General features: G+C 42.8%; 1 protein-coding gene across 1 annotated transcript in view; it reads right to left on the bottom strand.

The window, feature by feature from the left end:
* LOC126066847 (voltage-dependent R-type calcium channel subunit alpha-1E) overlaps nt 1–27,842 on the bottom strand; it is a 360,842-nt gene that overhangs the window by 146,857 nt on the left and 186,143 nt on the right. Inside the window, exon 7 of the mRNA XM_049868254.1 lies at nt 14,138–14,241. Within this exon, the coding sequence (XP_049724211.1) occupies nt 14,138–14,241 (104 nt within the window). The remainder of the gene's footprint in view (nt 1–14,137; nt 14,242–27,842) is intronic.

The following is a 27,842-nucleotide window of genomic DNA, read 5'->3' as shown; positions in this document are numbered from 1 at the left end:
TGAAGATGCACTATTCAAGGGGAAGGAATACTAGCCTACTCATCCCCAATACCCATGGAGCATCTATTATATGCTACGTATTGGTCTAGAATGATGCCTGGGTATTGAGCTTCAACTATGTGCCAGGCAATGTGCCAGATGCTGGGAATACAGCAGAGAACAAAACAACAAATACCTATTTGCTGAGTAGTTAAATAACACTTTAACGAATACCTGTTAACACTTTAAAGAGATCTTCTGCAAGATTTGCCCAATGCAGCATATCATTTGATTTCTTGACTGCTGCTTCCATGGCCATTGATTGTGGATTCAAGTAAAATGAAATCCTTGACAACTTCACTCTTTTCTCTATTTATCATGATGTTGCTTATTGGTCCAGTTGTCAGGATTTTTGTTTCTTTATGTTGAGGTGTAATCCATACCGAAGGTTGCAGTCATTTATCTTCATCAGTGTTTCAAGTCCTCTTTGCTTTTTGCAAACAGGGTTGTGTCAGCTGCATATCACAGGTTGTTAATGAGTCTTCCTCCAATCTTGATGCAGTGTTCTTCTTCACTTAGTCCAGCTTCTTGCATTATTTGCTCAGCATACAGATTGAATTAGCATGGTGAAAGCATACGACCCTCACGCACACCCTTCCTGATTTTAAACCATGCAGTATCTTCTTGTTCTGTTAGAACGACTGACTCTTGGTCTACGTACAGGTTCCTCATGAGCACAATTAAGTGTTCTGGAATTCCAATTCTTTGAAATGTTATCCACAATTTGTTATGATCCACATAGTCGAATGCCTCTGCATAGTCAATAAAACATAGGCAAACATCCTTCTGGTATTCCCAGCTTTCAGCAAAGATACATCTGACATTAGCACTGATATCCCTCGTTCCATGTTTTTTTCTGAATCCAGCCTGAATTTCTGGCAGTTCCCTGTTGATGTACTGCCGCAACCGTTTGTGGATGATCTTCGGCAAAATTTTAATTGCTTGTGATATTAATGATACTGTTTGGTAGTTTCCTCATTCTATTGGATCACCTTTCTTTGGAATGGATACAACTATGGATCTCTTCTAGTCGGTTGGCCAGGTAGCTGTCTTCCAAACTTTTTGGTATAGATGAATAAGCCCTTCCAGCATTGCATCCATTTGCTGAAACATTTCAGTTGGTATTCTGTCAATTCCTGGAACCTTGTTTTCTGGCAATGCCTTCAGTGCAGCTTGCACTTCTTCCTTCAGTATCATCTGTTCTTGATTATATGCTACCTCCTGAAATGGCTGAATGTCAACCAATTCTTTTTGGTACAGTGACTCTGTGTATTCCTTCCATCTGCTTTTGATGCTTCCTGCATCGTTCAATATTTTGCCCATAGAATCCTTCAATGTTACACGTAAGGCTTAAATTTTTTCTTCAGTTCTTTCAGATTGAGAAATGCCAAGCATGTTCTTCCCTTTTGGTTTTCTATCTCCAGGTCTTTGCACATGTCACTCTAATGCTTTACTTTGCCTTTTTGAGCCACCTTTGATATCTTCTGTTCAGTTCTTTTGCTTCATCATTTCTTCCACTCACTTTAGCGAATCAAAACATTCCACACTCCCATTCTCATTCCACACTCCCATTCGCATTCCACACTCCCATTCTCATTCCACACTCCCATTCTCATTTTGAGTTGTACCACATAGCAAAGGAAGGTGCTGAATGCTTCACTCCATCCATATCATTAAGGTCAACTCTACTTTGAGAAGGCAGCTCTTCCCCAGTCGTATCTTGAGTGCCTTTCAACCTGAGAGGCTCATCTGCCAGTACTTTATCAGACAATGTTCTGCTGACACTCATAAGGTTTTCACTAGCCAATTTCTTTAGAAGTAGATTGCTAGTCCTTCTTTCTAGTCTGCCTTAGTCTGGAACCTTTGCTGAAACCTGTCCACTACGGGTGACCCTGCTGGGATTTGAAATACTGGCAGCATAGCTTCCAGCATCATAGCAACATACAAACCACCAGAGTATGACAAAATGACAGATGAGTGCTGGCCAATAGCTTTATTTGACCACGATTCGCAATAGGGTGACAGCTTTAACATCCTTTAGAGGTGATTACTCCTTAAATATTGTCACATATCACATATAAGGGTTAATATTCTTACTATACAAATAAAACTCCTAAGTTCATATGAAAAGGATAAATGTGCCAATAGAAAATGGGCAACGGTAATGAACAATTAACTAGAAGCAAAAAAAAATAGAATTACCAATACTCACGTGAAAAAATATTCAGCCTGTGGCAATTAGTTGTCTGTAAGCCCTGGAAGCTTAAATTATGCAAGTATAATTTAATATGCGGTGATGGCATTGACCTCACACAGTGATCTGCAGAGTAAACAGCTTCTCTAGAGCTTTTTCCTAGATCTCTCTCCAATACCAATGACTATGTTCCTGACTTTCAAGACACCAGCTTCTGCCTCTGTTCTCTGCAACATTATTCTCTAGGAGGTCAGAAAGGCCCCATAAGAGGGGCCAGGTGTTACTGGGACTCCCTTTAATTCGGCAATCATTTACTGAGCATAAGAATAAGGTATTAAGACATTAGAAGAGATTCAAATACGTGGAACGCCATCTCCAGCATGAGTAAGAAAGCCTGACGGGTGATAGGGCCATTCCTAACTCCAATACACAGAAAACAGTGCACGCTTGGAGAGCAGGGAGCTCTGTGCAGCCTTAGACAAGACCCTTAAACTCTCTCAGCCTCCATGAGCTCATTTATAAAATAGGGTTAATAATAGTACCTAACTCGATACAGCTGTTATAAAAAAAATCAGAATAATGTACACAGGGTATTTAGCACAGCACCATAGTATCAGGCAGATGACAAGCTCTCATAAATGTTAGCTATTCTCTTTAGTATTACTATTAAATTCTATAATGTAATCCCATGTTATTATTAGTAACAGATTCTATAACCAACAAGTACACAGTGCTATGAAGCATGTGGGAGAAAAACTTTAATCCCAATTGTGGAATGGTTGCGGGGCATGAACCTGGAAAGATGTCACGGAAGAGATGAAAGGTGAAATCGGCTGGGAGGGGTAAGCAGGAATTCCATAAGGAGAACTAAGAGCGGGGTCACTCAGACCACAGGAGCAGAAGCCAGAAGGGCCAGGGCATTTCCAAGGAAATGCAAGTGATGGGGTGTGTAGGGTAATGCCCAGATGTGGGGCACAAGGGCATGGTCCATCTTTACTGTTCCCTGTTGCCATGCCATGGATGATCAGCCTACCAATGGTATCTGAAAAGATCTGAGTTCATGCTAATTTACTCAATGGGGATACCACTGAGTAAGAAGAATTGCTCTTTCCTGGCCCCGCCTTCTGAGGTGTAAAACAGGTCTTGGAGAGATCTGTTACTAATAATTAACACTAAGTATTCGCTATCTGCCAGATACTAAACAAAGAACCGCAGTGGTGCAATGGTTAAGTGATAGGCCGCTAACTAGAAGGCTGGTGGTTCAAACTTACCCAGCAGCTCTGCAGGAGACACCTGTAAAGACTACAGCCTAGGAAACTCCATGGGGCAGTTTTACTGTCACATGGGGTCACGATGAATTGGAATGGACTTAACAGCACCCGACAACAATGAGGTACTAAACACTTTACATGCATGATCTGATTTAGTTTTCCCAGTAATCCTATAGTGGAGCCCTGGTGGCACAGTGGTTAAGAGCTCAGCTGCTAACCAAACAGCTGGCAGTTCGAATCTACCAGTTGCTCCTTGGAAACCCTATGAAGCAGTTCTACTGTGTCTAATAAGGCCATTATGAGTTGGAATTGACTCAACTGCAATGAGTTTGGTTTTTGGTAATAATCCTATATGGTGGGTACCAGTATTATTTTTCCCTGGGTAGCACAAATGGTTAACCACTTGACTACTACCGGTCGGTAGTTCAAATGCACCCAGAGATGTCTCGGAAGAAAGGCCTGGAGATCTGCTTCTGAAAGGTCACAGCCTTGAAAACCCTATGAATTGCAGTTCTACTCTGACACACGGGGTCGCCCTGAGTCAGAACCTACTCAATGGCAACTTTTTTTTAATTGAGGGTATAGAAATGTGAGGTGACTTGCCTAAAGTCTTACAGCCAACAAGTAATGGAAATAAGATAAAAACCCAGATACACTGTCTCCAAGTCTATTTTAACTACTAGGCTATACCAATAAAAAAAAAAAAAAAAAATAGCACAGAGCAAAAAGTGCCCAGGACAAGGGAGTAGGGGACCCAGGTTCTGGTTAAGATCGGCCACTAAATAGTTTCCTATCACCACTAAAGAGTTGCATACTAGTTGAAAAATTCACTTCACTCTCCAGTTGAGTTTCCTCAGTGGTAACACAGAGGCCAGGAGTAAACAACAGGTATCAACCCTTTTACCTCAAATAATTTTTACCCCACTCTAAGGTATAATTTAGACAACTGATAATACAAAACATCTTGAGGAAAGGCAGGTTATTTCAACAACACTCTCCTAAGCCTTATACCTGAATCCCACAGCCACGCAACTCACCCAGGAAGCTGTCCATCTACTCAAAGCGAGAACTGTACACACTTTACTCCGGCAATTGCAACTGCATTTAACATGCAGAGCTGGGAAGGTCTGCATTTCTTGGCCACCACTGATGGCCCCTTCATTTCTATCAAGTTCTGCTGTACTGGATGCCAGATAATTTCCATCCAAAAGGGGCATTTAAACTACATGGAAGATGTCTTTCAGAGCACAGGTGCCTCGGGCTGGCAGACCTCAGTACAAATTCTGAACCTCTGCTTAATAGCTTTGTCACAGTTACCCGATTTATAAAATAAAGACAGCAATGCCTCATACAGTTGTTGAGAGGATTAAATGAAACAATGTGTGTCATGCAACTGGCAGAGGGCTTGGTGCAAAACACAGTCTCAATAAATCACAGCTTAAAAAAAGTCAACCTAAAACAAACTTGTTATGACTGAATTATGTCCTCTGAAAAATATCTGTGAATGTGACCCTGTTTGGAAATAAGGATTTCTCTTTTGTTATGTTAATGAGACCATACCCAAGTGAGGTGGATCCTAAACCTAATTCCTTCTGAGAGATGTCACATAAAGGGAAAAGAGACATGGAGAGAGACACATCCAAAGGGGAAAGAGATCATGTGAGGATCCACCTACAAGCCAAGGAAGGCCAAGGAACGAATAGGCCTACCAGCAAGAAGACAGCCAAAGTCGTGATTTGGACTTCTAGCCTCCAAAACTATGAGACAATAAATTTCTGTTCTTAAAAGCTACCCATTTATGATATTTTTGTTACAGAAGCATTAGGTAACTGAGACAAAACCCTACTCTACTGCTGTGAACTAGCCAAAAGGTATAAAGTATGTGATACTTTCTCAAACTCAATAGGTCTAAAACTTCAACTGTCTCCCTCAAAACTCTTTGTTCTGTGTTCTCCCCCAGCTACCCACCTGCTCAATTCAGAAACCTGTATACACAAGAAACTTCCATTTTATTTCCATCCCCAGTATACACTCTGACACCCACAGTTACCAAGTCCTGCAGTCCCACTCCATCAACATCTCCCTGCTTCCAGTCTTGCTTCTCTACACACTTTCTCTAGAAATACAAATCTGATGCAAATCTGGTCATCCTCCCTGTTTAAAATGTCAATAACTCTAGCAAGCCTCTTAGACAGAGTTTAAGCTCATTAATTTAACACATAAGCCTCTTCATGATGAGCCTTTGCCTGCCCCTCTAGCTTCATCTCCTCTATTTCCCTTGAGACATCAGTCACTTACAATGGCGCTTCCCACCTTCTTGACTTCCAACATGCTGTTTCCTCTGCTGGACTGTCCTCCTCCTTCTTCACCTAGCTAGCCATCTCAGCCAGCCACTACTCAGGGCTAGCCAAATAGCTAGCCATTACTCATCCTTCAAAAGTATGCACCAACAATCCAAATGTCCATCAGTGGATGAATGAATAAACAAAATGTTGTCTATACATACAATGGGATATTATTCAGCCATAAAAAGGAATAGAGTACCAGTACATGCTACAACATGGATAAACACAAATATTATGTTAAATGAAAGACGTCAGACAGTATCATCATACTGAATGATTCCATTCATATGAAATATCCAGAAAAGACAAATTCATAGAGACAGAAAGTAGACTGGTGTTTGCCAGGAGCTGGGAGGAGCAGGAAATGGTGAGTACCTTCTTAATGGGTATAGGGTTTTGGAGTTTTTTTGGGGGTGGTGATGAAAATATTTTGGAACTAGCTAGAAGGGATGGTTGTACAACATTGTGAATGTACTAAATGCTACTGAATTTTTCACTTTAAAATGGTTAATTTGAGGTTATATAAATTTCACCTCAATAAAAACATTAAATACACACTAATGTCACCTTCTTTACTTGGCCTTACCTGATCCTTGCCTCCTTCTAGTTTAAATGTCTACCCCTGTTGTTCCCCTACCTAGACTACAAGCTCCCTGAGGGCAGCACCTCTGTGTCTTCATTTGATCTGGTATCCCTGGCCCCTAGCAGCCAGTGTCACACAGCAAGTGCTCAGTAACTATTGGCTGAGTGAAAGACTAAACTCCTCCTGACTGACTCGTGTTCACATCCCAGCAGAACTCCTGTGGTAGTTCGCCCACAATCTTATCTTAGCCCGTTGTCTTCAGTGTCTGCCTGCTTCAAGAGGATCAGACGCATGTCAGACTAATACCCCAAGCACCCTTCAGAGATCTCACTTAGACCACTGAGCTGGGTATGGATAATTGCCTTTTTAAAACCACCAGCCATTCCTGTCTCAAGTCATGCCTAGGAAATACTCAGATGCCACCTTCTAATATCCAGAGAGAATCAGTGGCAGGTGACTCAGGAGATCAAGGTTTAACTGAAGGTGCATTTGTTAGTCTGTTCCTTGGGGCCAAGGACCTATGCCTTATTCACCTTTGTATCCTCAACAATGCCTTGCAAGACAGTAGGCACTCAACACATGTGACCTGCATATATGAATTTTAAATATACAGCTTTTGAGGAGGCTAGAATTGAATTTAGGCCCCATTATATGTATTTTGAATGATTTCCTTAATTAGTCTATAAGCTCCTAATAGGGACCTTGTTTTATTCATCTTTGTAATCTGAGTCTAATAAGGTATCTTGTGTATAGTCAGGCACTCAATAAAAATTTGCTGAACTGCACTGAATCTTCAAACCCAGCCAGAAAACGAGCTGGTGGCAAGACAAGATAGCTGTTGTCTTGCTAGTTTTGGGAGACACTCTACTCATTACAGAGGTGCAACCAGAGAAATTTCTCCTTTAATATGACAGCTCACCACTCCCCACCAGTCCTTAGTTCAGTGGGCATAGTACAACCAAAGCAATGAAACCTGAACCAGGAGTACACCTTGTAGAAAAGAATACGGCATGTGACCTCAGGATCTTCTACCCTGTGTGCACTAGACCACTTTGTGTCACATCCAGACCAGTGTGTGTATGTGCATCAATGCATGTCCAGATTAAAACCTGCACCAAAATCTATGCAGTCAGGATGATATTCTGGGCTAACCCTTGGCAGCCTTTCTCTAGTTGTGCCACCTTGGATGCCAGAATCCCTGGTTGGAGGACACCTGGCATATTAACCAAGCACCTAAGCAGAGGTTGGGAAACTGTAAGCTCTGGCCCCATGGCTGCCAATAACTGGGGGGAAGATTAGCATCTCTAAATCCCCTCTTCTCATCTGTGAATAAAGGCAGTGTCTACCTATTACACAAAGATGATACAAGGAACAAATAAGACCGTGAAAACAAAGGCACTTCGAAAACTATAATGTGCTTTATATCCGTGGCGTCTGCCTTGCTCACCAGAGCGTATGTAAGCAGTCCCTGGCCTGGCTGTCCCTGCCTGGGTTTGGAGACAGATGGAAAGCTCTTCCAGAAGGAATTCCCTCAGCAGAAGCCCTGGTAAGGAATGGGTGGAGGCAATGGGGAAGTGAGGCAGCTTAGGGTCAGTTTCTCTCTGTGTACCTCCTGCCCTATAGCCCCTGATGGTACCGCAGGATGTACTTATGCAGCCCTGGTTTGTTTCCATGGAGACAGGAAGCTCTGCTTCTCTTCAAGCCTAAGCTAATGGCTTTCGTCAAATCCTATTTCCTCTGAGACAACTGAAAACGCTACAATGCTTCCATCCATGCTTTCTCTTTAAAAACACTGAAGCCGACAAAAACATACCTCACAGCACTCACAGCCACAGGGGCGCTCCTCCCCCAATGCCCGTGCCCCTGTGGGGGTGCCTCAGTCACGAGCACTGGTGCACACTGCCTGCCCCTTGCACTGCTGACTCTTCATCACTTGCCCAACACAGGTGCCCCCTGTGCTCCTCCTTCCATTGTCCTCTCTGCTTTAGGAGCAGACTTGACATTCAAACTGCCTGCAAGTCACTAGGAACAGGTTCAGAGAGTTTAAAAAGAAAAAAAAAAAAGACTTATTCCTCAGGCTACTTCTCAGTGCAAATTCCAACCAAACTCACTCCAAGGAGAAAGGCCATATCCTCTCCAGAGGCAGGTGAGAGCCAGAACAAGCAGAGGAGGCAGCCCCTGGATTCAGGACCAGCTGCAGGTGAACCTCTGCAGATGCCAGTGATACCCTCAACCCCCACATGTGCTGAGCACTGAACGTGAAAAAGAAACCAGGACAGAAGTATTTCAGTTTCAGCCTGTAAGGCCCCTATTGTTAACACTCCTTTAAATGTCAGAATTTATTCACACCAGCTGTTCCCAGCTGCTGTTGTCACTTCCTAGGCTTCTCCAGAAGTGCTAAAGAGGCATCTGCCATTCCAGTTCTGTGACATTACCCAACCCAAGGAGGCCATCTCCCTTTGGACAGGCGCTGATGGCCCCACAGCTGGCTCAAGCCAAACAGCCACAGGCTGCTATTCAGATAATTGCCACCTGGGCCTAACACGTGAAGGAAATGAATGCCAATATTATGAAAGAAAAAAGGCAGCTAATAAAACTAAGAGCTCCTCCATGCCAGACCCTGGGCCAGGCCTCTACATATGAGACAGATATTGCTATTCCCATTTTACAGATGACGAAGCAGGCTCAGAGAGACTGAGTCACTTGCCCAAACGCACGATGCTAGTCCGTGGCAGGGTTAGGCTTCTCACCCAGGATTGTCAGGCGCCAAAGCCTGTGCTTCTTCCCATGTGCCACTCTTTCCCATCCTGAGAAGGATTTAGAAGAATGAAACAATGCAATTGCAAACCAGAGAGAGTCCATCAGAGTGAATGTGGTCAGATACAAGGCACTGTCCTGAAGGGCCGTGCTGTCCCATTGTTGTTAGGTGCTGTTGAGTCCATTCCTCCCCAAAGCGACCCCATATGATACAGTAGAACTAGCCCGTGGGGTTTCCAAGGCTGTAAATCTTTACAGAAGCTGACTGCCACATCTTTCTCCTGCGGAGCAGTTGGTGGGTTTGAACCTCGACCTCTCAGTTATCGGTTGAGAGCTTAACCGCTACACCACCAGGGATCCTTTTGCTGTCTTATTACCAGCTATATTAAAACACATCCTGAACCCATACTGGAGCCTCATCTAGAACATCAATGACTTTTGTTAGCACAGCATCTGTCTTTCTCCCTCCTTTAATAGAAAGACTCTGACTTGAATTTTCTAAACTAAAATACAGACACACTTAGAATAAAGAACATCAGATAAGATTACACGAATTAGAGATTATTCCCTCAGTAGAAATATGAGAAAGAAGTCTGTGGTCAGGCCTCTCCCATGAACAGTCAAGGGAAGAACATTTGAGTTACAGGTGTAGGCTGTATGGCGAGAGTTACCTGGAGCAGTACATACACAGAAACAAAGAATGTCAATAAATACCTACTGAATGAGTAAATATATAAGAAATTCTCAGGACATCCCATTATGTCTTAAGATCCTCCACTCCAGGTGTACACTATTAAGAACTCCTTTGCAACATCTTCTGTTTTTCTTTCATAACTATTTTACGAGTTACCACCTCAGGCTCTTAGCATCACACAGCTGGACTAGTATGGTTGATTCCTCAAGAATCGTACTGCACACGGTCTCTCCCAGTGCCAATTCTTCCCCCACTAATGCTAGATGAATGGTCTTATATATTCCTTTCACCCTACACTTTCTGTGTGTGCAATTTTTTTTTTAATTTAAAAATTCAATTTTTGTTTTTCTCAAAGTAATGCATGTAGAATTTTAAAAGTAAAACAGTTTAGAAAAACTTATAATGAAAAAATAGCAGCCCTCTGCCTCATCCCTCCTCACTCTTGAATCTCACTCCCCAGAGGCAACACTGTCCACTCTTTTACCTGTTTCTTCTAGTATTCATTTCCAAATTTCTAAGTATTATACTTTCGCTGCTATTTTTTATCTTTCTATTTTAGATATTGCTTAAAGACTTACTTACTGTGGAAGCTAAGGTTTTAGCCTTTGATATTCCCTTCCCCTTGCCATACTTCTTCTTTCCCATCCTCTCAAGGCAATCATAGGACAATATGGGGGTGTCTCAAGATTCAGCGTTAACAATGGATATCTGGTTCATAACTGAGTTGCACAGAGGACTTATTATATTTCTTCAGTGGTAACACTTTTGTGTTTTATGGAATTGCTTAGATTGGGGTGTGTGTGTGTCATACAAATATATAAACACATTTACATATTTACATATATATATACACAACACACATATATATGTGTGTGTATTTTTTTTTTTTTTTTATGTACAGACACATCTTTGACGAAATCCATAAAACTCTTCTGGGTATAATCAAACACATTAGGGACTGTATTAGTTACATTTTTTTTTTCCTTAAACATCATTTTTAAGGAGTCCTGGTGCCACAGTGGTTAAAGCAATTGACTGCTAACCGAAAAGTGGGAGGTTTGAAACCACCAGCAGCTCTGCAGGAGAAAGGTAGGGCAGTCTGCTTCCATAGTTTTACAGCCTTGGAAACACTACGGGGCTGCCATGAGTCGGCATCAACTCGACGTCAAGTGGGTTTGGTTTTGGGTCATCCTTTTCAAATCTGAACTTGATGCTCCCTAGGTCTACCAGATAGCCGTCATCCTAGAACTTCCTTTTACCATCATCCTGGGAATTCCCTTTGCCTCTCTCTTCTGTTGAATCCCTTATTTCCATGATTATTATATATTTCTCTATTTCTCTTTCTTCAATTACTTCCTTATTTTTGATGAAGCACATTCTCCAGTTACTTCTTAAAAGGGTGTCTGAAAATATTGTTACTCCTTCTTCACAAATAATTGATATTTTGCTGGGAAAATTACATCTTGGGAAAATTAGGAAATTTTCTATTGGTTTTTAACTTTCAACACTGCCAATGAGAAATTCAATGCCATTCTGATTCCTGATTCTTCATTGGTAAACTCCCTTCCTTTTCCCAGTCTCTGGAAATTTTTAGCATATTCTCTTCACTTGAATGCTCTGAAATTTCTTAATGATTTACCTCGGTGTGGGTCACTTATCATTAATCGTGCTGAGTGCTCAGTGAGCATCTTCACTACTAATTAAATTTATTTGTTTCTCTTTTATCTCTATACTCACTTCCCATTTTCCTGCCACTATACTATCATTAAAATACATTTAATATATACTTTTTATTTGAATATATTTTTAGAAAACGTGAATTTTGTTTTGTATACATGTGTTTTTCATTTATGTAAATGGTATCATGTTATATTGCATTGCTTCCTTCTTTTTCACTAAACTCTATGTTTTTTAAGATTCTCAGTGTTGCCATATATACAAGTTATTTGTTGTTTCTAACTGCTGCATAGTACTCCACGGTGTGCATGCAACAGTTTACTTATCTGTGGCCTCCAACTACCAAAAAAAAATGCTGGAGAGAACATCCTTGTACATGTCTCAATGGATCTTTTCATATGGCAATACGAATCTTTTGGTTCTTGAAATTTCCAATTTTTCTTTGTTAATTTCTCCCACTCCATTTCTTTGTTCTCTTTCTGGAACTCCTATGGTTGAATGCTGAACCAATCCTCTGTTTTTTGTTCTACTTCCTAGGGGATTTAATCAACTTCATATTCTAACCATTTACTATAATTTTTATTTGTTATTACATTTTTAATTTTCAAGAGCTCTTCTTAATCTCTAAATGTTCTTTTTTTTGTAGCAACGTGTTATTTCATAAATGAAATTACTTCTGTCTCTGTTGGTATAAATTATAGTTTTTTTTTTTTAAGCTTGTTCTGTTCCTGCATTGTTCATACTCCTTCAAGTCCCCTTTTTCTATTTATCGTTCCGTTTTTGACCTTTTGTGTTAGACATTTTCATAAAATGCTGATGATTCCGGCCATGAGTTCATATTAAGATCAAGGCACAGAAAGCTTATTGGAAATGGTGTGTACAGTTGGGGCTTATGGAATGGTGATCCCCACTCAGGGTGATGGGGTGAGGGCCTGTTTCTTTGCTCACCCCCAAATATCAGTATACATTCGTCTTTTCTCTTCAGACAGTTTCCCCAGAGAGGAACCTCTAAACCCCTGCCAAGTTGTTATATTTCTGAGAGTTAAATAGTGGAAATGGGCTAGGGGTACTGACACTCAGTTTGCAGCCTTTCATTTATCCATCTTTCTTTCAGTATATCATCCAGCCCTCAGGTGGACCTGATGTCACAATTCCAAGCTTCCCTGATTCAGCCTCTTTAGAGAGCAAGCCTCCTGATTTTTGCTGGGGTACAGGTTGGGGCAGACACCTGTCTAGGGGTAAAGATCTAAGGTATTAGGGGAGGTGGCATCTAAATGTTCCTTACAAGGACTTCCAACCAATCCTCTTGTTTTTAACATCACCCATACTCCAGATTTCAGAGGTACCTGCTACCTCCAATTCCTGAGCCTTTCTAGGGCTCTGTAGGGCAATTAGTTTGTATTTATTGGCATTCCCCACTGTAGGCAAATTAAATGTCAGCTTTCCTGCCACTAAGTCAGTTACCATTTACTCTCCATCTCCAAAAATTTTGTTGATATCTTTCATCTGTTATCATTTCTCCTCTCCTGTTCTCTTTGTCTTGTGCCCTTTTAAAAATGTATTTCCTATTTTAGTGGCATTTTAAGAGATGGCCCCTTGGTTCAATCTACCATATTTAACCAGAAGCACCACCTTATAAATTTTCATTTGAAGAGCTTATGACGTTTCTCTCTCGCAAGAAATCAAGTTCAGCTTTGCTTAGAAAAACCTAAGACCCTCTCAAATCTATCGCCATTTCAGCCATTTTATCTTATACCTTCCATTTCCCAAGTGATACTTCCACTCTAGTTAAGTTAGGTTGCATCATAATCTCTTCATGCTCCATGACAAGCCCCATTTCTGAATTTTTGCTTGCGTTGTTCCCTTTCATGAAATGTTCACTCTCATATATTCTATTTTATCCTATTACATATTTTATATTCTAAGCAAAATCCCCATCCTTCATGAAGTCATCTCTGATGATTTCAGATTATATGGATTTGTCCTTTCTCTAAAACAAATTATCTATGTCTTATACTAGTCCTTAGTAGAACTCCCATCCCCTGCTTCAAGAATGTGTGATGTCTTCTTAGCAAAACATAAGCTTCTTAAGGGCAGGAGCCATGCTTAGCATGGTATTGAACACTGAGTATCTGGTGATTGATATAAACTAACTCATACCAAAAACCTGGGATTTGACATCCAACATACTGGACATAATAATATTTTAAGGGTAAAGCCTAAGTTTTATTCAACTTTATATCCCTAAAAACCAGCACAGTGTTTGACTGAGAAGGTCAATGACTGTTGAGGGACTGAACAGAAGGATGGATGGATAAATGAATTCTTACTGGGTACCATGTTCAGTGTATGTCTCATCAAAAGATTTGTTTGTAACTCCTAAATTCTAAATTCCTAAGGATGATAAAGATGATTAGAATGGCTGTTCACTGCTCCATTCCCAGCATCTAGAATAGAGTTTGTCACATAGAGGCTGCTCAGTAAATGTCTTCTAAATGAAGGCTGAAAGAGTGAGTCAGGAGACATTAGTTTTCAGTTAGGGAAGAAGTTAGGAGGAGAGAGAAACATCTGGCTTACCCAGAAAGCACTCCCAGGACTAGGTTGAGAACAAAGAAGGATCCAATGATGATGAGGGGGATGAAATACAGCCAATTCCAGGTGGCTCCTAAGGCATCATTGGTCTGAAAGAAAGAAAAATGGTTCCTTAATATTTAATCAAAACCGTCTGCCCAGAGAAGGCCTACACTCCTGGAGCTTCACACATAGGGTGCTATAAAAAGCACAGAGTAATACAGTTACACATTGCCTTGCTCTATTCTCAATTTGCTATTACTGTGGGTTAAACATTCCATGTACAAGGTGAAGGGCATTGCATCAGCCACACCATAATATCCCAAGTTGGAATATTCTAGCACTCTCACTTGGCAGATGAGAAAACTGAACCAAGAAATGTCAAATACTTGTCCAAGTTCATGCAAACAATCCGTGGCTAATAGTGTTTGGTGATGTGGGTTCTAAGTGTTTGTACTCTAAAATGGGCAGATTCTCGGAGAGGCAGAGGCAGGCGTGCCCATCACTCTATTCCATGGATGCTGGCAAAGGCCTTGACATGGTTGCTTGGGAGAAAGTAGGGTCATCCACATCCTGCTCAGCACTTAACCTTGGAATCTGGTTTTCTGTGTCCCATCACAGTATCAAGTTGGCCCAAGCCTGGCCCCACCCCAGCAAGGCCCTGGATAGAACAATGACCAGTTAATAAATCTAGACTTGAAGAGTGACCTCTCACCCTCTTTCTCTCTGCTCCTAACACACAGTGAACTGAAAAATGCATGGAAATTCATATTCTGGACTCCTGTGCCACAGTTCAGTACAAGGCCCTTGAATGGTAAGGGACTGGGGAAGGATTACTATATCACATGATTTAGCTAAAGAAGCAACTCTTGGCAGGATGTCTTACTAGAACCTTGAAATAGAGCTTGGGAACATTTTGAAAAAATCCTCTCTAACACTTACGCTTCTCAGTTCTCAACTAAGGGTTCTCAAGCTTTGTCTTGACTTCTCCTCCCCATGATATCATTCTAAATCTTTCCAAATACCCTTGAATTACACTTTACATATTCAGGGCTTTGAAATACCCCTGGTTCCTCCATATATACACTTTAACATCTGTTTGAGACTCACAACAGAATTGTATCTGGAGAAAAATATATTTTATCCCCAATTCACTGAGGAAACAAGGACATAAAAGCCAAATATCATGCCTAAAATTCACACACTATATTGGTAGAATATTTAAACTAAGAATTTCTATGACAAAGTGTTTCTGGTCAGTCCTTGTGATTTATACCCTTTTCTCCCCTAACTGCTAAAATTGGCAAAAATATTTTGATTCATTGTCATCACGCCTTTTTTGGACTTCTATAACATTTCATCTTGTTTTTCTTATGAACTATCTCATTCTTTCTCTGCCTCCCATTCAAATATCTCAGTTCACAGAACAGAGCCTCCCATTCATCATCAATTATCCAATTCCCTCAATAGGGCAGCTATCACTGTTAGTAGATTCTTTCATTAAAAATAATTTCTAAGACAACTTCCTTTCACCAAACTTGTGTCTTCTCTCTTAGCTCTACACTGTTCAAACAGATGACTAAAACTGAAGCAGAATAAAAGTATTTTTTGTTTTTTTCTTTTTTTAATCTGAACTAAACGGGACAAAGGCAGAGACCTTCCAATTGTAAAGTGTAAGATGCAACTCTTTGGCTCGACCATATCTGATCAGTTAAATGTAAGCAGGGAAGATGTAGGCCAGGCCTCAGAGGAAACTGTTCCTGGTTGTCAGAAGGAAGATGCAGAAGAACTGGGTGCCAAGTGCTATGAGAGATTTTAGTGGAAATAAAATCCCAAAAATTCATGCCACCAAGTTGAGTCCGACTCAAGCAACTCTATAGGACAGAACAGAACTGCCCCATAGGGTTTCCAAGGCTGTAATCTTTATGAAAGCAGACTGCCACATCTTTCTCCCAAGGAGCAGCTGGTGGATTTGAACTCCTGACCTTTTGGTTAGCAGCTGAGCATTTAACCACTGAACCACCAGGGCTCCTTTTAGTGGAAATAGAAAGCTGGTTTTCCTGAGAGAGTTGAGTGCTCAGTTGCTAATAAACACTATTTGGTATCCGCAATGATGACAATGAAATGGCTACCTTTAAGATGCTTGTGGTTCCAGGAATGACTGAGCTAGAGTTTGAGGACGGCTCAGAGCATTTCAACTGGTAACTATTTGCCAGGATGCTGTAGAATGAAGAGCATTTCCCAAATTATGTTCTTCCCATTGCCAGTGATCTGCAAGATGTTAACGTATTCTGTGAAAAATGGGCTTCTGTAACCAAAGAAACTTGGGAAACAGCAGATTCTATTTCCCTCTTAACCTCTGAGAAGATCTGCAAAAAAGAAATATTATTTGCTGTTCTTACACCATCACTTCATCAATGTCTGTGATCATGGAAACACCTTTTCCAATGAAAATCCATTAACATCTCAGGGAACATAGCTTGGGAAATGGCCCGGAGCCTGCGATGTGCTTCCCCGTTCGTCTATAAAATACTGATGATGAATAGTGTCTTTTCATTCCATATTTTGTGAGAATGTTTTGGTTTTGCTTTCACCTGCATTAAGGCATTTGAACCTGAACTCTCTGCTCACTTCTGTATCTGGTGTCTAACACAGTCTTTGGCACACAGAGATGCTCAATTAATCAATAAATGGCCACAATTTTACTAAGATGACTCTCTCACTTAAAATACACCAATAAAATTCATTTATATTCCCCCTTAATCCGTGGCACTTGATCTGAATTCCTATAAATCTCATCCACTACAGCATCGGGGTCTATTGGGTGAAAAAAGAGAAGGAAGGGGCCAGAAGGAGAAGAAGAAAAGAGCAGGGAGGACACCAGCAGCAGTGGCACTATGCCTGAGGGGATTATTAAAGATAACTGACAGCTTAGAAGGTTCTTTTGGAGAAAGCACCTGACAGCTCCCCTAGATTATTCACAAACCTTTTAATAGACTTGCCGCACCCTCTCCACACCTTTCTCCTCTCCCCCAGTTTCCTCTCACTTCTTCCATGCTCATCCCTGCTCGCCTGGTGGCCTCACTCTCACCTCACCTGTTTGTCAATGGATCAGTACCATGTCCAGTAGGACAAGGGGACATTGCTCAGCAGGAGGTGGATAAGCCAAGGACTCTATACTTCCCTCCTCAAAACATGGCAAGTTCTTTATGATGCTAATTAAGGCTTCAGTCTACTTCTGATTCATCATTATTAAAACCTTAAAATTGTCCAGTGTAGGAGAGACAACTACAGAAGTACCTTTTAAAACTAAAAGAAAAAAAGTTGAAGAGAAAGAAGTAATAGAAGGGTCTGAAAGCAGGGAGAGTGCCCTGATACCAGGCACAGTGGGAGACCAGAGTGCCAAACAGGAAGTTGCCACTCCAACCCCAGAGTGGTGACTGTTTTCCCTCTTGTGCTGTGCCTTTGTGTGCTCATAGCGGAAGGTGGAAGAGAGGAGGGCTGCTGTGTGAGAGGGAGAATTTCTCGCTTTCCATCTCGCTCCATTTTGCCCCCCTCTGCTTCTATGGCAGAGGCACGGTTCTCAAAAGCTGCTTTCAGGTAAGATCGTAAGTCTATGTATTCCCCCAGGGGATCTTCCTTCAGGAGCTCGGGATAGCCATGCTAAGTACTCCAAGCAAGGTCCTGGGGAAGGACACCATGGCTTCCAAAACATGTTCTGCAGGGTTCTGGCACCAGAAGAGTCTCCCAATAGAATCATCACGGCCCAGACCTCTATTGTGACGCAGCTAAGGGTAAATCAGGGTCCCTCCCAGCAAACAATGCCGTATAAAGAGTGCCAGGCTCTTCAGTCCACACCATTTATGGGACACCTATTATGGGAAACCCTGGTGGCGTAGTGGTTAAGTGCTATGGCTGCTAACCAAAGGGTAGGCAGTTTGAATCCACCAGGCACTCCTTGGAAACTCTATGGGGTGGTTTTACCCTGTCCTATAGGGTCGCTATGAGCCGGAATCGGCTCAACGGCACTGGTTTTTTATTATGTGCCAAGGTCCCTGGGTGGCACAAATGATCTGTGTTCAGCTACCAATTGAAAGGTTGGCGGTTCGAACCCATCCAGCAGCACTGCTAAAGAAAGGCCTGGCACTCTGCTTCCATAAAGATTACAGCCAAGAAAACTCCACGGAGCTTAAATCTACTCTGTAACACATGGGGCTGACATGAGTTGGAATTGACTTGACAGCAACAGCTTTTTGTTTGTTTGTTTGTTTGTTTTTACCATGTGTCAGGCATTAAAGAAGAGTGCTTTTCTTTGGGGCAATGTGGTCTTACTTAGGGGGTGCTTCTCCTCCTGTCCCCCAATACCTTCCCTGCCTAGGCCTCCCCCTAGACTGGCAGGCTGGCAGTGCTCCGTATCTCTCACCTGCTGATTTCCTGAGTGACACACACATGCACACGTGCGCACGATGGGGGTGATGACAGACAGAGAAAGCAGTCCGGGGGTGGCAGCCCACCTGCACAGGGACTGCTCAGCGGGTTCCAGTCCTGACACGGTGGGAATGTGTTCCTTTGGGAACCTGCCTGAGTGCGGGTGGTGAGCTCACCCACTCCCTGTGTAAACAGGCACACATGGCAATTATCACATTAATCTCCAGGGGGTGGGAGAAAATGGATGGGAGGTGGGGGTGGAAGGAGCAGGATTGGAGAGAAAGATGGGGAGGGAGACAGCCAGAAAAAGGGGGCCCATGGAGCTTCTAGCCTGGGCTGTATGGTCAGGGCCAGGCCCCCACTCTGGGAAACACGTCTCTACCTCGGGCTCCACAAGGATTGTAGAAAATATTCTGATGGACCCCTTGTCCACATGCCCTCTTTACAGAGCAGGTCTGAGCATGGAGGTTATGACTGAGTGGGGAGGCTGAGGGGGTAGGGCTGGGAAAAAGGCAGATACTGATTCTGGAGTGTCAGAAAGAAAGAGTTTCTGGGCCACACCTGCTTCAGAGGCTGGTGGCAACACCTGCTTCTAAGCCCTGGACTGATCTACATCAGGGTTTCTCAACCTTTGCACCATTAATATTTTGGGCTGGATAATTCTTTGTTCTGGGGAGTTGTCCTGTGCATTGTAGGATGTATAACAACATCCCCGGCCTCAACTCACTAGATGCCGGTAGCACTCCCCTCCCTAGTTAGGACAATCAAAAATATTTCCAGAATTGCCAAATATCCTGGGTCTGCGGGTGGCTTCCAGGTCAGAACCACTGGCCCAGAAGCTCCCCCTCAAAGAGAGATCTTCAGCTTAGCTTAGGTCAGAGGACGGGTGAAGCAGCCATCTTAGTCTACCAAAAGGCCAGGCCATCCATCTTAGCAAAAGTATCTGTCCAACACCTCTGCCGACCACTCCTAGGGAAAGGGGAACTCAGAGGGCAACGAGTGCGGAAGCAAAGAGTCAGAGGCTGACGACTGATACAACTGCTTAACGCCTTCCTTAACTGTAACACACCAAGGCATCTAGCACTTAACGAGCTGCCTTGCCCTCCTCTTGGACTCAAAGCACTCCAACACCAAATATGACAGCTCTCTTCCCACTCTAAGTTACCTGGATTCCATGTTTCATATCTCAGAGCTGAAATGCCCATATTTTGTTCAACAAATGTGTAGACCACCTACTATGTGACAGACATTCTTCTAGATGTTGGGGATAAAAGGTGAGCAAAATCACCTCAGGCCCTTGTGTCACTTAGAGTAGAATGAGAGAGACTCACATTAAACAAATGATCACACAGGTGAGTGGCTAACTTTAAACTGTGGTACTATGAAGGCATCATACAGGGTGCTGACACACAGGTGAGTCCGATCTGGTCTAAGAGGTTAGAAGAATACTGGCTGACGCTTTCAGAGAAAAGAATCATACGAGAGTCTAAAAAACTACCCTGGCTGAGGCAGCTAGAAGGACAGAGAAAACATTCACTATGGAGTTAGAAGAAAAAGAGAAAAAAGGTTAGGATTCAGAAGTGCCGGGAATCTCACTTAAGACATTACATCCCTGTTTCATCAGAGAGTTGACCAACCTTACAAAGCTGGCCACATCCCTCCCTTAAGTCACACCAGCTGGATGATGTTTCTAAGGGCACAGCCACTTGTCCTCCTCTTACCATGCCCACATTTTGGGAAAAAGGCACAATGTACAGTGCACTCTACAAGCCACTAGGCAGTTAAACGCCTACAGACACTCCTACATCCCAGAATGCCAGTCATTGTCTTGGAAGAGGGTTACGAGAACACATCATCCAACCACATCGTTCGATAGAACAGGAAACTGAGGCCCAGAGAAGTGACTTCCCCAAGGACATAAGCAAGTTATTGTCAGAACTGGGGCCACAATCTAGAACCACAATGGGTAAACTTCTGGAGAACATTTGTTCCTCCATATCTCGTTTAGTCCCAGGTTTCTCTCAAAAGCAATCCTAACCAAATTATTACCACCTTCTAGAGGAGAACAAAAGACCAATCGTTAAGTACCTGGCTGCTAACTGAAAGGTCTGCAGTTCGAACCTACCAGAAGCTCCGTGGGAGGAAAGACCTGTCAATCTGCTCCCGTAGAGCCTTGGAAACCCTACAGGGCAGTTGTACTGTATCTATAGGGTCGCTCTGAGGTGGAATCAACTAAATGGCACAGAAAAATAGGGGAGAACAAAACATAAATAGGAAAGTCAACACAAGGATCTGTCTTCTCGGCCCACTGGCAAGAAAGAAGTGTGGGGAGCAGGTGGAAAGAGTGCGGACAGAGAGCTTCAAGAGAAACATAACCACCTGCTGTACCAAGCAAGGAGGCTGAACCTGTCAGTCCCACCAGGCACAACATTTTATTATGTCTCAGATCCCTGAGCATATTTAATAAACATGCTAAGTCTCCCCACACTAACAAGTTCCAAAGGCAGCATCCGGCTTAGCCAGGGCCCATTATAAATAATTAAGACTCACCATACTCTCTGGTCATTCCCAGCCCCCTGGACTTGAGAGCTGGCAGTCACCTTCTCCTCACTTGCCTGGGTATAACTGTGATTGTCACTAAGGGTCCAATGGTGCCTTAGTTCAGATCCAAAAGTACTCTGGGGAATGACTGACTCTCTGGACATTTCACCACCCATTCTTCCCCTTTTCTTGCCAGTGGGAAAACTGGGCAGAATCAGTTTGGCCATGAGGAGTGCCAGAAAAAGAAAGCATTCCCATCCCCTCTACAGGCAGCCGTATGTTTCGTTGAGAACAGGGTCAGGAGCTCCCTGCCAGGGAGCCCTGCTCAGCTTCATGGCCAAGCACGGTCCCCACCCTGGATGTGAGCTGTAAGATCACCAACGGTGCTGTGCAGACAAGAACTGAGATGTCACCGTCGATCCGTCCACACTCCTGGGAAGACAACTCAAGAAAAAATACCAAACCCAGGGAAGGCAGGCAGTGCTACACTGACTATAAAGCTGCCATTACTGTGTTTATGCAAGGGAGCAGCTCAAAACCCACCGGAGCTCAGGGCTCTGCTCTGCTTAAACCGTCCTAATTCCACTGTCACTGTGATGTGACCTTTACCCTGTCACCACCCTTTCTGACCTCTATCCCAGAAGACCAACATGGAAATAACAGATCCTTTAAAAAACATCTTGTAACTGTTGAAGTTGGGTTTGGGCTACATGGGGGTTCCCTATACTATACTCTCTACTTATGCGTTATGTTTGAAAATTTCTGTGATAAAAAGTTTAGATTGTTTTCCTAAATTAAATAGCTTACTTAAATAGTTTAACATCATATAAGCATTTTAGGAGAATTCCTTTTTTAGTTAAAACAGCGAAAAATGTTAACAGTGATAATAAACCGGGAGGTAGAAACAAGTGACATTCAAATCTTTTGTTCTTTTGCAACTTTCTGTCATAACTAAGCTTTGTTTCACGGTCAGAGAAAAATAAAGATTTTTGAGAAAAAAGTTTTAAAAAGGGTCTTCTTGTAGCCTGCAACCTGCAGCCCAGGGTGCTGGAAAGGCAGAGATATCTGGGGCTGCCGGGAGGAGAGGACAGAGGTTGTTAGTCCTACGCTGAGCTGTCCAGCTGGGATGTGGCTTTGCTCTGGACAAAGGTGAGCATGTCGTTCCTCAGCTCAGTGAGTTGCCCTGACGCCACTATATGCAGGCTGGCCGGTGCCAGTGAATTACAGAGGGAGGTAAGTGGGATGCACCCAGGGACGATGGCCAGGTAAAACACAGGGCTTGCTGAAGGGAAACTCGATGCACTCTCAAGAGAGTAGAATGAGAGAAGATGTAAGTCTCAGAAGACCCTTCTCTGGAGGCCCAGGAGCAAAGATGACAGTACAGGACCCTTGATAGACCTCCACACTGTGAAAGTTTTATGCAAGGTCCACTATACAGGCAGTTCCCGGATTACGAATGAGTTCCATTCCTAAATTGTCTTTAAGTCGAATTTGTATGCAAATCAGAACAGTCAGGCATGGTTTGTATGTGACGCCAGTTATTAAATATTTTTCTTAGTACACAGTATATAGTGTATCTTTCTATGCATAAAAAAGTTAAACACTTGAAGATACACTAAAATATCTTTAACATAGTAATACAGTAATAACAATGTTTTGATGCTCATCACAAAATAGCACCTGTTTGTTACTATGAACCACTGTAAGTACCTCGAATTTTTAATATAATAGGCTTTATGGGGCTGGTTGTATGTTAAGCCTGACATTCGTAACCTGGGGACTGCTTGTATTCCAGAAAGAACGTGACGGATGATGCATCCCGTCTCCCTGCTGCTTAAAACCCTCCAATGGCTGCCCTTGCCAAATCTCTTAACATCACTGACCCCATTCTAACCTTGGTAGCTCCTCTCTCATCGGTGCCTGTCTCACTGTACATAAAATCACATAGCCACACCCAGCTTCTTAAATTCCCCCATATGCCATGTTCTTTCAAACCTCTATGCTTTTGCTCATGTTGTCCCCACTGCCTAGAATGCCTTCCTACCTCTTCCACCTGGAAAGCCTCTAACTACACCTGATTAAATGTTGCCTCCTCCAAGAAACCTTCCCAGAATCAGTCATTCCTTCCACTCCCTGCACTCAATTCTACTACCCCACCCATAACTCTGTGTTTCAATCACTGCTGGCTTATACAGCATTCTCCTCTATAGACACCCCTCATGAACAAGGAGTAGGTTTTGTCTATGTATTCCAGAAAGAATGTGCTGGATGACACCGGTAATAGGTCTTCATGCAGTCCCTAGCTGGTTTTCCAGCCTATCGCGGGGTCCTCACGGATTAATCCTTCTCATTACCATTATTTATTGCTTTTCCTTTGGTCTCCTCTCTCCTCCAGTAACCAGTCACTCAAGTCTAAGTACTCTAACCCTCATGTCTTGCAGATTATAGAGCTCGAAGGGGTCACAGCATCTTGCACAAACCCCTCATTTCACAGGTGAAGAAACTAAGGGTCAAAAGCTAAGTGAATGCTCAAAGATACTCTACTACTTGGTTGAAGAGGTAGGACTAAAATGCAGGACCTCTGACCCCATCCACTCACTGTGCACAGCCCTCTATTCCATATACTTACTTTAGTATTTAAAAATATACGGCCTAGTTCTCTCTAATTGTTTTGCATGTAATTAGTCTAACCACATGATCTCATTTGAGGTTGAAGGCCATGATCACGTCTATCACTTCTTCTGAAGGTCCAGAGCTCTGAGGTCAGATCTGCAAACACTGTTATTCAAATTCATGAAGAAAGGAGGATGGCAGCTAAATGTCATGGAAGGCTTCCTAGAGCTACAGCTGTACCTTCACCTGGACTTAAAGTAGGAAGGAGATTTTGATCGTCCAGTCAAGGGAGAAAGACATTCCAAGGAGAGGGAAATAGGTGGGAATGAAGAAGCCACAGAGGGTTGCTACTGGCAAGAGTAAGGCAGGCTAAGTCAAGGAAGAGCAGGTCTTGGAGGATCCTAAATGGAGGTCTAAAATGTTTGTATTTGCTCACTCCTCATGAGCCCTTCCTTCTTTCTTCCCTCTCCTGTTCCCTCGCTCTGCCAAACCTCACATTTGCGAACACTGCTCAGCCTCTATAAGGCCTCCTATGAGCACATCACTCCACTTCACTTCAGAATTCCCCCAGCACTTAAGAACACCCCATAATAGCACACATATTCATTCATCACTCTCTGCATGCGTACTATGCACAAGATGAATGAGAAAGGAAAACAGTCCTCAAGGGCCTTGGTACCCACAAGAAGACTAAGTCATGAGTACAAATACCTACAATAAAAAAAGAACATTAAGTGCTGCACTTAAGTATTTATTTATACTAACTTACAGGCCTTTTTTATGTGTGCTTTCTCTTTCACGTATTGGTCCTCCTTTCCTGTTAGGGCTGAATGTTTCTCAAGGACAAAACTGCATCTTTCATGTTTCCGTTCATTCTATTAACCCCTAGAATACTATTCTACAAACAGGAGATTTTCAATAATGCTGTTGACTGGAGATCATAAAACCAATAGCATTCTTCTGCTTCATAGGTCTACATGAGATTCCTTCTCTGGACATAAATATAGCACCTGAAAAACGGCATCTCTGTTGACATACAGCAAGTACACTTAGCTAACGCAAACATCACAGCACACAAGAGCAGACAATCCAGAAAAAAGCCTCAGATAATCATTTCTCTCGGCTTTCATTCTTCCCCTCTCAATGGCTTCTGAGCAGGAGGTGAATTAATTCATTGTTGAACATCCCTGTTTTAATTAATAATTGTGTGTCAAACACTGTGTAAGTCTGGTTAGCCCCGCTGGTTCCCTGAAGAAGCCCCAGGCCAGTTAGTTTCATTTATTTTGTGGTCACAGGAAGTACTCTTACTTCTTAATAAGAACTGCCTGAAAGCAAGGAACTATGAATTTAAGTTTTGTATCTCGAGAACCCAAGAAAGCACCTCTGGGAAACAAGCTTAATAAATTTACATTTGTGTTTTCGATGGTGACAAGTGCCTGGTCCTAGGTGCCTGTCTGGAGTCCCTGGGTGGTGCGAACGGTCAATGCGCTTGGCTGCTAACCAAAGATTAGAGGTCTGAGATCACCCAGAAGAACCTCCAAGGAAAGGGCTGGTGATCTATCTGAAAAATCAGCCACTAAAAACCCCAGGGAGCTCAGTTCTACTCTGACACACATCAAGTCACCAGGAGTCAGAGTGGACTGGACTGGAACTAGAAAAGGTGCCTATTTATCACCTGACTGGCTGAGAGTACATGGAATGATGTTTTAGGCATTGGTAGATTATAGCTTGGCCAATTCAACCACTTTTACATGTACAATTCTGTGACATTGACTCATTACGCTGCACAACCATCACCAGTATCCTTTTCCAAATTATTCCACCACCATTAACAGAAACACAATGTCCCCTAAGCAATGGCTCCTCCTTTCCCCCTTCCTCCCACCCCAGTAACCACTAATAAATTTTTGTCTCAATATATTTGCCTATTTCATGTAAGTGAGTCTTATGGATTTTTGGACAAAACAAGGCTGAAAGAAAATACAGATAATAACTATGTTCATGTTTCCCCAAATCTGAGAACCATTAGAAAGAATCCTTTTTTTTAATTTTAGCATTCTTTGCACAGTTTTCTTTGCTGCTCATTAGAGTGTGCACTAAGACCAACGATGGGTGAATGATACAAGGATGCATGTAAGCTATGGATGGCAGATCCAGTCACACCTATTCCTGGAAGCACTAATAAGTCCTGATTAAAATGTCTTTATCGAAATATTTTCTGTGACTTAGATCCAAGGGCTCAGTACAACTGAGGAGAGATAAATAATCATGAATTCAATTTGTTAAGCTCAATGCTGGACACTAAGTCAGGTTATAACATACGTTAACTGTATTCTTTCACAACTACTTGTGAGAGAGGTGTAACTGTAACTGTATACTATACACACACATATATATGTCCCTAGGCTCAGAAAAGCTATAGGACTTGCCCAGGATCCTATAGTTAGTATGGTGTGCAGCCAGAACCAAACCCTGGTTTGACCTTCTTAACAGCATTCTCTTTCTACTGCTTTGCGTTGCCTTTCGTGGGAAAAAAAAAAAGAGAGAGAAATCAAATAACAATGTTGTTTTAACTAGGAACATATCTGAGAACAGAGCTACGGGTGCAGGTACTTACAACAGCTATGTCAGCGGAGGAAACACTTTCTGACCCACTTCATATTGTATCCCATCCAAATGTTAGCAGAGCCTATTGTTTTGATTCCTTTGACAGCTACACCCCAACTTAGTGGTTTCTCCTCTGCAGTGAATGTCTGACAAAGCTGGAAGGATGTCACAGCAAGTTTCCTGGCCAGCTGTGCAACAGCCATCATGTTTCCAGGAAGCTCTGAATACCAGTCAAGACCGACATGTGATTCCCAGCCACAGTCAGCTCCAGTCATTAGAGAAGGGGAGAACTGTCATTTCCAACCAGCACATCTCGTCCTGTCTCCCCGCTGCTTAAAACTCTCTAATGGCTGCTCTTGCCAAATCTCTTACCATTACTGACCTCATTCTAATCTCTGTAGCTCCTCTTTCACCAGTTCCTGCCTCCCCGTACTATTAAAACCTGTACTGCCTCTCTCCATGAAGTCACATGGCCACACCCAACTTCTTAAATTCCCCCATATGCCACGTTCTTTCAAACCTCTATGCTTTTGCTCATGTTGTCCCCACTGCCTAGAATGCCCTCTACACCTTTTCCACCTGGAAAGCCTCTAACCACACCCGATTAAATAAATGTTGCCTCCTCGAAGAACCCTTCCCAGGGTCAGTCAGTCATTCCTTCCACTCCCTAGCACTCAATTCTGCCATTCCACCCATAACTCTGTTTCGATCACTGCGAGCTCATATGGTGTTCTCCTCAACAAGACTTGACACCCCTTAAGAATAAGGAGTAGGTTTTATTGTCTATGTATCTGCTCCAGAACCCAACCTAGTTCTCAGTGGGTGCTCAGCGAGTGTTCGATGAAGGAATATATAAATGAGTAACTTCATAAGCTGAATGCATGGCTCTGATCAAACCTAAGGCAAGCAGAAGGGAAAAGAGAAAGAAAAGATGGTGAGATTGAGGATTTCTCAAAGAGTTAATTGAATGCCTAAAGGTTTTTTCATCACTAAAAGGGAAGAGTTAGTGGATGGTTAGACGGAGTTTATCAGGGATTATCACTTAATAAGCCCTTCGCTGGTGTATTTTCCCACAAAGGGCTTCATCCTCTAATCCTCCCCGGAAGAAGAAACGCTCTCTCACTCTTATCTCGGATGAGCTCAGGAAAAGATTAAAACAAAACTGGTAGACTGACTGGGCCTTCTCATACAGCTACAGTTTCAGCTGTGATGCTGATGAGAGGGAGGCAGAAAATACAAATTTGACAACACGAACATGGACTGTGGTCCCTCAGGGCCCCAGACAAGGACTATGGGAACTCTTCCTGATATAAGCACGGGAAACCACATCTCTTAGGGCTGGAGTGCAGGGGTATCTAAGAGGGAACAGGAAGCCCCTTTGGAAAGGGAGCAGAAAACACAATCACTTTGCCAAATGGATATTGCTAGGAAACTCCTGGTTAATGCTGACAGCCCCAGCTGTATGGCATTTGGGCATGAGGTGATAGGAGAAAGCATCTCTCAGTGGCAAGGCTGGGCCTTA

The sequence above is a fragment of the Elephas maximus genome, chromosome 24 (assembly GCF_024166365.1).
Source record: "Elephas maximus indicus isolate mEleMax1 chromosome 24, mEleMax1 primary haplotype, whole genome shotgun sequence".
NCBI lineage: Eukaryota > Metazoa > Chordata > Mammalia > Proboscidea > Elephantidae > Elephas > Elephas maximus.
This window is presented reverse-complemented; position numbering and strand designations above follow the sequence as displayed.